Source organism: Ruditapes philippinarum, unplaced genomic scaffold (genome assembly GCF_026571515.1).
Source record: "Ruditapes philippinarum isolate M1 unplaced genomic scaffold, ASM2657151v2 ctg579_1_1_1_1, whole genome shotgun sequence".
Classification (NCBI taxonomy): Eukaryota; Metazoa; Mollusca; class Bivalvia; order Venerida; family Veneridae; genus Ruditapes; species Ruditapes philippinarum.
In genome coordinates, this window is record NW_026861557.1 from 73,440 (window position 1) to 83,013 (window position 9,574).

Here is a 9,574-nt window from a genome sequence, read left to right on the forward strand (position 1 = left end):
TGGGGTCAAATACTAGGTCACAACGGCTTAATATGGAAAAACCTTGTTAACACTCTAGTGGTAACATTTTTGACTCAATTGTCATCAAATTTAGTTAGGATGCTTGTCTAGGTAATTGTTCGGATGAGTACGATGGATCAGGTGAGCGATCTAGGGCCATCTTGACCCTCTTGTTTAATATTTGCACATAAATCATTGGTATTCTCGGGTATTTATACAATAGAGTTTTACACTTATCTATTCATTACTGAAGATTATGTAATGAAAGCCATTTTGCAGTTTATACATGATGTGCATGAGTGAGCAATGTCGGTGTCATCTTTCCAGAATATATTCATATGTAAACTTTTGCACAGATGTCTGTTTTGTGCATTTTAAACATTGTAACATTAGTCGAGTTTGGTGACGACTATTAAGAAGGATTTGAGAACGAAGTAATAATTTACTAAGTAATAATTTACTGACTGGAGAAAATGTGTGATTCTGACAGGCTTGTATTAAATGATACAACAAAGGTAAGCATTTTAGATAGATATATGGTCTGTGCGTGCTAGAAATAACAGATAATAATAAATTTCTCTTGTGGTTGATCTTTGACTAGACGAATATTTGTTAAAATTTAACAAAATTGTATACTGTTGCAAAGCACAAGGGAAATCATTTAAATGATTTCAAATTGTGTTCTAATTTGTGATCTGCTTTCAATTCATCGTATACACTTTTTCGAAATTTTCCAATTAACCACTATAGGACCCAGTTAAGTCCAAATATTCCAGGCACCAACGCCGTGTGTGTGCCTTTCTTTCTACAGTATTTCATAGATCTATACATAATATCAATAAGGTTGTAATTGCCACAGATTGATGGGATACAAAGTAGTAATTAAACACAAACCTATGTGTTCTTTAGTGTTAAGTGTGAAGCAGGTCAACCAGTGACTATGTCTTAACCAAGGAAAGCAATACTGTAGCTAGTCAGCAAATTTGCATAAAATTATATATAGTTGCACTTTGCTTTGAAGTGTACAAATCCAGGGTGACGGACACAGTCTGCGAATTTCTTCTTAAGTCGATTTTTTTCAAATAATGTGTACAGACCTCTTCCTAAAAAGCTTTTTCCTTTCTTGTTACCAACTTTTTGTAAACACTCTCTGACCTTCCTCAATCTTTGTACCGTTAATTCAGTCGATATATGAACTTTGCTCAAAACTTTCATTTAAAGAAAAATTGTGAAAAAAACAAAGGAACTTCACACAGTCGGTAACATCCGAGGAAATCGCAACCTTTCTAATGGTTGTAAGGGTTAATGCACTTTATTTGGAGAAAATCTGAATCAATTGGTGCTATTTTAAGCACTTTCCGCCGTACAGTCTACCTAGAAAGTCACCTAGGTTCGCCACCCTGAATTTATTCTGAATATGTAAATGTTCAATATCTTTTTAATTTCAGACGCTAGACAATATCAAAGAGGATTATGAGACAAATGATGAACGCCTTGAAATTATTACAAGCGATCGTTATGACGACATTTATGATGTCATTGAAAATCATTTTATTCCAGATGAATCTTTATGTAGGGCGTTCGGTGTAAAGTGGCATGAGGATTTCAGAAAAATAATACACGGTTTTCTCGTTCAAAATATGTCTGTAGGCTTATTTGCAAGAGATACAAATGAATTAAAGGGGGTGAAGATTATTGGTGTGATGAAGAAAAGTGACCCAACCGACAACGTCACAAACATTTCTTACGAGCCATTACGGGAAATTTTCATTTTTCTAACAGACCAAGCGTCCGGTTTGAATTTCTTTGAAAGATACAAATGCAACAAAGCTGCATATTTCTTTGCAATATGTGTGAAGCGAAATCACCGACGTCAAGGGATTGCAGGACGTCTTACAGCTGCCGCTGTAGCAATGTGTAAGGAGCTTGGTTTTGAAGCACTTTATATAGAAGGAACGTCAAATTACACCCATAGGATTTGCGAAAAGCAAAACTTTGAAAAGTTGCATACATTGCCGTATAGCAATTACATTTACAATGGACAACCTATCATAAATGGTACAGGGGAGCACATCATGACTATCATTTATGGCTTGAAATTCTAATTATGTCAATAAATTTGTCACAGAATACAAGTGGTTTTGTAAAATATTACTCAGTCTAAATTCCAACCATCTTCGGTGTTACAGAAAAGTTCGAATCGGAGCAAAGTTACACAATGAATGAAATTTCTTTTTTGAACCTACTAAGGTTATGATCAAAATGATTGACAAGGAGAACAATTTTCAAGAAGAGCAAATTGCGTATGGTCAAGTTCGTACATACCGGTTATCAAATCAGATTTAGACAAAGTTTATGAGGGTTGTACATTACATGTACATGCCACAGTTAGAAAATGGGCCCGTTGTTAAATCTGATAGAACAGATATCCAGGATTACCCTAATCTGGCTGTCCCGAAACAGCAACATGGTGTTGCTACGGTAGCAGCGGCTGCAGAGGAAGATTCCCGCTATAAAGCGGAGGTGATAAGTCGTCATTAATGAAGCATTAATTCGTCATAGTTTTTTTTTTATATATTCTAAAAGACACTTTTGAAGTTGCGCCCGGTGAATACCCCCACCCTCACTGCTGACCAAAAGAGGGAGCGTTGTGCGAATTGCGCCACAGCTTCATCATAGGTACAAAGGTGCTGGCCGAAAATGCATGAATGAAATCGTGACAGGTGATGGAACATGGTCCATGGGGTAAGGTATCGATATATAAAAATGATGTAGGACACAAAATTGTTCGTAGACTTTGTACAACAAAACGCATCATGCATTCACTATTTTTCGTTGCCAGTTGTATGCTCAAGTTTCTGTACAGGAAGGCAGGGCTGTCAATAGAATCTTTAGACGAGATTAAATTTGAGCACTTTCCTTCAGCCCGACCATATACCAAAGTGCGGGGAACAAAGCTCATCTATGAACGCGACTACCCATTTCTTTCTTATTTTTGGATAATTAAAACTTTACCACATCATACATACAGCCCTGACACGGCTCCGTGTGATGTTGGCTCAACTTATGAATCAAAAACCGAAGGAGAGGCCGACACTTCGAATCTCGTCGCGCTTTCGACAACGCAGTTTCCAATGGCTTAGCATTATATCCAAAGAAACATGCGCAATGAATTTTCCGAGTAGATGTGGCGTCTTGAAATGTGCATCGGCATCCAGGGATTGGACTAATCTTTTACACAGATATATATATCGCTAACTACTACAGCTCTACGCTATTTAATACTTTTCACATGCTCCTCGTGTAAAATAGCTTTACAAGTTTTAAATACATGTACTCTTAAAATGTTTTGTGAGAGAGGATATGATATGTACTTGCATTCAATAGTTTATATGTTCATGAACTTGTTCAGAAAAGAGCAATTGAATTATTGTGACTGCTTCTGAGGAATTTCCTTATAACAGATTTTCTATCCATGCCAACATGATGTGTCGTGATGTGTGAGGTCGTTTTACTACCTTAAACATCATTGAAAATTTTCCTTTCTACGACCGGCTGATTGATATTTTAACAAATACAAATCATAAACTTTTTAAAATATTAATCTTTTTTTTGTGTAGTGATACTTTTTCTATTGAATGTACACATCTGTATTTATAGTTTTATTTATTACATAAAACATTGCAACGGTTTAAAAAATATAGCAGAATAGAAGTACTTTACCTTGAATTCACAATAAGCTAGCAAGAAATGTATAAATGCAAATCACATGAATAATAATATATTACTTCACTTTCATTTTGTTTATGACATTGAACATGTAAATACCTTATTCATCCTCTGCAAATAAAATATGTTATTTCACTATTTGTTAAATCCCGCGAAAAATGTGTGCTTTATGTACATGTAACTACACTAAGACTTGTAAACAGAGAAAAACAAACTAGTTTATTCTCTGTCTATAATATCTGATATGTCTGATTCTGGAAATAAATATTTTTATTCATCTTTTAACAAATCTTTATTCAAGATTCTTTTTTTTCTAACTGAGGGAAGATAAACTAGAATTATCACTGAAAATGAAATAAACCACATGACCTAATTAGTCCAAGTTATTTAGAACAGTATAGGCAGTAGGATCATATAAACCAACATGTTGTTGCCCAAATATTTATCAAATGAATTTTTGACCTTGAGGGTCAATTTCATTTAAAACACTTAAGGCAGTATGATGGTATTATTGAATAATATGTTATTGTCCAAATATTAATTAAAGAAATATTCCTATTAGACCTTGGGGGTCAAAGGTCATTTTAAGGTCAAAGTCATATTAGAATTACTTCACATGATGATTTTGTCATAAGTATGGTTTTGAACAAGTATGAATCAAATCAATTCATAAATTACAAACAGTCTAAAAGCAGGGTATCATATACAAGTATTTCAAGATTCAAAGAAATACCTCAAAGGGTATACAAAAAAGTGGAGTAGTAAGAAAAACTTAACCAAAATTCTAAGTTGAAAAAGGGGCATAAATTGTCAAACTCCATGACAGTGTTATGTCCTTTTTTACTTTATTATCTTATGCTCTACAAATATTCCTTTTCTGCACATCAGTTGAATGTTTGACTTCTATTCACTTCCTGAACTTATGTCTATTCAAATAGATGGTATACAAATATCAACATATATGAGCCACGCCATGACAAAACCAACATAGTGCGTTTGCGACCAGCATGGATCCAGACCAGCCTGCGCATCCGCGCTGTCTGATCAGGATCCATGCTGTTCGCTATCAGTTTCTCTACTTGTAATAGGGTTGGTAAGCGAACAGCATGGATCCTGATCAGACTGCGCAAACAAACTTTGTTGGTTTTGTCATGACACGGCTCATATCAAACCATTGGTTTTGTTCTACTAGTCTATTACTGTTTCAACTGTTTGTCACAATTTAAATTATACATATAAAGAAAACTTAAATAATTTTCAATCTTACATATTTTCAGAATGTCTTAACAGTATCAACAGAAAATGTTTTATGTTAAATTGTTCTCTATAAAATTATGTTAAATAAACAAGAGCTGTCAGTATGACAGCATGCGCGACTATTCTCTAGCTCTAGGACTTGGAAGTAAAATAAGGGCCTGGATAATGTAGCAATTTTTTTAAGTTCAAAAAGGGCCATAATTCTGTCAAAATCCATGTTAGAATTATGGGCCTTGCACAGTGAACTCAAATTATGCTCTCAAATAAGTGTGTAAAGTTCCAACCAATGCCCTTCAGTAATTTTCAGGATTCCAATTCACACGCAAAAAGTTAACCAAAGTGTGACGCTGAAGCCTGGGTCACTACAAAAGTGGTCCCTATTCTACAATTATTTATTATAGTCAAGCTAAATATAAATACATGTATTAAATATAAGTGGAGCTTAAGATGGCAATGTTTTTTTTTAAATGGATGTTAGTTACATACAACAGCTAAATAAAAGCTAAACAAATATTTTATTTGGACAAACCTAATGACAGGAGACAACCAAATTCACATTTTGGGAGTAATTTAAACTAATATGCTATAATGCGCAGTTACAAAAACTAGTAAATTTTGTATTTTCAAAGAGTCAAACTTACTTATATTAGCCATACTGTCTGTTTTATATAAAATTCGAAAACATGTTGATCTGGTTGTATGAATAATTATGTTAATCATAACCTAAAAAACCTGTCTATTGTAAATATACCTACTGTAAAATAGATATAAAGATTGTAAGGGTACAATAATATACTGCATTTCATATTCGACAATATATCATATAGACTAGATTTAGTACATAAATAAATTAAAACTATGGAATATAAAGAAATAGCATTTATATACTCAACTTTATCATATACAGACAATTTTAGTACCGCCATCATTCATTATGCAGTCACAATTTTAAGCACGTACAATATTATGAATACTCAAAATTGTATAGACCTGACATTTTATATGCTTGCCATTGTATAGACCTTGAATGTTGTAAACCTGTCATCTTGTATGCCTGACATGTATAGTCCAGGAATAACCAAGACCTAACACTTTGTTTCCTTGATATTTCGTACTTCCAAGACAAACAAGAGCCGGTTAAACCGGGTGATGCTCCCCAAATAGGTTTTGGACACAGGAAGGTATACCTCTTGTAGTGTCAAAGTTTTGTCACAGACAAAGTTCAGTGTAAAAACAACCCAAATGTTGCACCAACACATTGTCTCAATATGGTGATCATTTCTGTGAAATAGTTGGAAAATCCGACTTCAAGTAACAAAGTTATGGGCCAGACACGATCTTGCTGCAAGGTCATGCTGTGGCATTGACCTTCAAGGTAGCGACCCAAATGTTGTGCGTGACACGTTGTCTCAATATGGTGATCATTTCTGTAAAATAGTTTTAAAATCCGTCTTTAAAAACGAAGTTATGGACCGGAAACGATTTTGCTTCAAGGTCATGCCGTGACCTTGACCTTCAAGGTAGCAACCCAAATGTTGCGCATGACAAGTTGTCTCAATATGGTGATCATGTCTGTGAAATAGTTTTAAAATCCGACTTCAAATAACAAAGTTATGGGCTGGACACGAATTTGGGACGTACATACAGATGGACGGACTGACGGACGGACAACCTGGCGACTTTATGCTCCCCGAAATTTTTTGGGGAGCATAAAAAGGGAAATCAAATTAAACTTTAACATGTTGTATATATAAAATTACTGTTTTTAATAGAAAGACATATTGACTGGCATGAACAGAAATAGTATCTCTTCTTTTTCAAATAACAGAATATAAATTATGATAAACAAAAAAGGTTGTTCTACACAAAACTGATGTAACTCTATGAAATTAATCAAACAAGTTTTAACAATGTTGCAATACTCACTAAATATTGTCAATAGCATAAATAAAATTGAAACATTCATTATTGTCTTCTCTGCACAGATTAAGTAAATTAAACAACTTTTAAGATGTTTTAATTAAAAGGTTAGCCTTAATAATCTGTATCAACGACTACGGGTATCTGTTTTAACAAGGTCAAAAGGCATATGTATTCTATTAAGGAAAAAGACGCCTATTCTTTATCAAGGACAAATGGCAACTGTATTTTTTATCAAAAATTTCTTTTCATCAATGACAAAATGCATCTACTTTTATGAAGGACAAGAGAGACATCTGCTTTTATGAAGGACAAGAGAGACATCTGCTTTTATGAATGACAAGAGAGACATCTGCTTTTATGAATGACAAGAGAGAGAAACATCTGCTTTTATGAAGGACAAGAGAGACGTCTGCTTTTATGAAGGACAAGAGAGACATCTGCTTTTATGAAGGACAAGAGAGACATCTGCTTTTATGAAGGACAAGAGAGACATCTGCTTTAATGAAGGACAAGAGAGACGTCTGCTTTTATGAATGACAAAAGAGAAACATCTGCTTTTATGAAGGACAAGAGAAACGTCTGCTTTTATGAAGGACAAGAGAGATATCTGCTTTTATGAAGGACAAGAGAGACGTCTGCTTTTATGAAGGACAAGAGACGTCTGCTTTTATGAAGGACAAGAGAGATTTCTGCTTTTATGAAGGACAAGAGAGACATCTGCTTTTATGAAGGACAAGAGAGACGTTTTTTATCAAGGACATGAGAGACATCTGTTTTAAGTTGAATATATGGTTAAAAAATATCAATAGGTTAAACATGCGACAAAAATAGACATTCTTGTAAATAAATAAATAATCAGGCATAATTTAAATACAAGCAACCCCTATCCACTGTTAATGTATAATATGACTTTCACTAAAATAAATACAAAAATATCTAAGCGTTATATCTGTAAAGAAAAGTGAAAATAATAAAAAATGGACAAATGCACATAACTTCTAAATAAAACAATAAAAGTAGATTTGAAATGGCAGTTACAGAATGCATACATTTAAGAACAAAAGTATAATAATACTTCCAGAACAGAGTCTTATAAAATAAAAATACCCTGTTCAGAAGTTACTTAAAATATACACATATTATTACAATAAAGAATGAAAATTGTATGCCAAATATTTCAAGACAATAAAAGCTTCATTTAAAATTTGTAGAGTTAAAACAAATGAACAAAGAACAATAACAAAGAACAATCAATATTAATGTAATTAAAAAGAAATTAATTTTGAGATCTTGTCTTTTTAAAACTGTTTTTTACATTTTTGTGTATGGTAACACTTAAGTTGATAAAAATGTTATGTGCAAGCACTAAGCAAGTCTAACTCGTATAATGTTAGTACAAGAAAATGGAATTAAGATTTCAGTTTCTGGCGTACCTAAAACATTCAAATTCTATGTATGGATAATTAATTTTTTTTTCATGAATAAACATAAAAGAAATCACTAACATTTTAGCAAATCAACATCTAATAAACAACTAATATTTTTGAACTCAATATATCAAAATTCACTAACAGTTCAGTAATCAATTATAATGAAATCACAAATTTCTTTTCAACCATTAAAAATCAGTTTGTAAGAAATAACAAAACATTTATAAAGTGAATATAATTATAATATAGCACTAACATTTTTAAAAGTTAACATGCAATATATCACTAACATTTCTAAAATCAGAATGAAAGACATTAACAACATATCTCCTTTGTCATTTAACTGTGAACATATTTGATAAAGACGATATTGAATGAGTGTAGGTTTAATACTAAATTTATTAAACAAGTTGAATAAAATCATATTATGCAAGCCTCTGGCGAGCATAATATTGTTTTATTCAACGAGTTCCATCAATTAAGTATTGAATCTACATGAATATAATATTCTATTTATCACATATTCAAAAAGAGAACAGTTTACAGTTATAAGGAGTCATTTTTCATTGACGAGCCTATACGGTAACTCTTACCTTATGTTAATATATAGCACTGGGCCCATGGGCTGATACAGTCAAAGCCAGCATGCTTAGAGTTAATTTAGTAATTGATATAAAAATATCTCAAATTAATATGGACTGTTTCAAAATGCTTGAATGGACTTAACATAAATTCAAAGACTAACAAGTTGTCCCACGCATGAACCAAGACGCTATAACAGATTTTCTGACCACTATTACATCGACAGAATATCAAGAGCAAGATCTAATTTGACATAAACACTGCAAGGTGACATTAACAATTGTTTGAAGCTAATATCTCAGTGGATGGCATAAAAGTTTGAGTGTACAACAAATTTGGCAAAACATTTGCTGCTAATAAGGGTAATTTTTTTTTCACATAAAACGCGTCACAGGAGTGTAATAAAGCCATTTAATAAAAATGAATATAATATTCTATTTATCACAGATGTGCAGGTTGACCTGTTTCAAGACCTGTCACTTTCTGTTCAGCATTTTAAAAAATTTAAAAGTCAAAAGGATATTTTAAAAAAGTAACACCTATGATTGGGGTTTGAAAATGAATTTGCTGAACAGAAAAAAAGAAATTATATTAAAAAAGGAAAGAAACGTTAGTACTTAAAATTTAAACACAAAAAAATACATTAGAATTTC

The 9,574-nt window shown here is 32.7% G+C and overlaps 1 protein-coding gene across 1 annotated transcript; it reads left to right on the forward strand.

Moving 5' to 3' along the window:
* Positions 1–214: 214 nt before the first annotated feature.
* Positions 215–4,218, forward strand: LOC132716083 (uncharacterized). Its single transcript, XM_060699240.1, has 2 exons — positions 215–515; positions 1,449–4,218. Exons 1-2 carry the CDS (start codon positions 474–476, stop codon positions 2,103–2,105), a joined length of 699 nt encoding a protein of 232 aa, XP_060555223.1. The 5' UTR covers positions 215–473; the 3' UTR covers positions 2,106–4,218.
* Positions 4,219–9,574: the final 5,356 nt, after the last annotated feature.

Coding starts and splice junctions, on each gene's coding strand:
- LOC132716083 (XM_060699240.1), top strand. CDS start 474: ATGTGTGATTCTGACAGGCTTGTATTAAATGATACAACAAAG. Junction 516..1,448: donor TATTAAATGATACAACAAAG/GTAAGCATTTTA, acceptor TTTTAATTTCAG/ACGCTAGACAATATCAAAGA.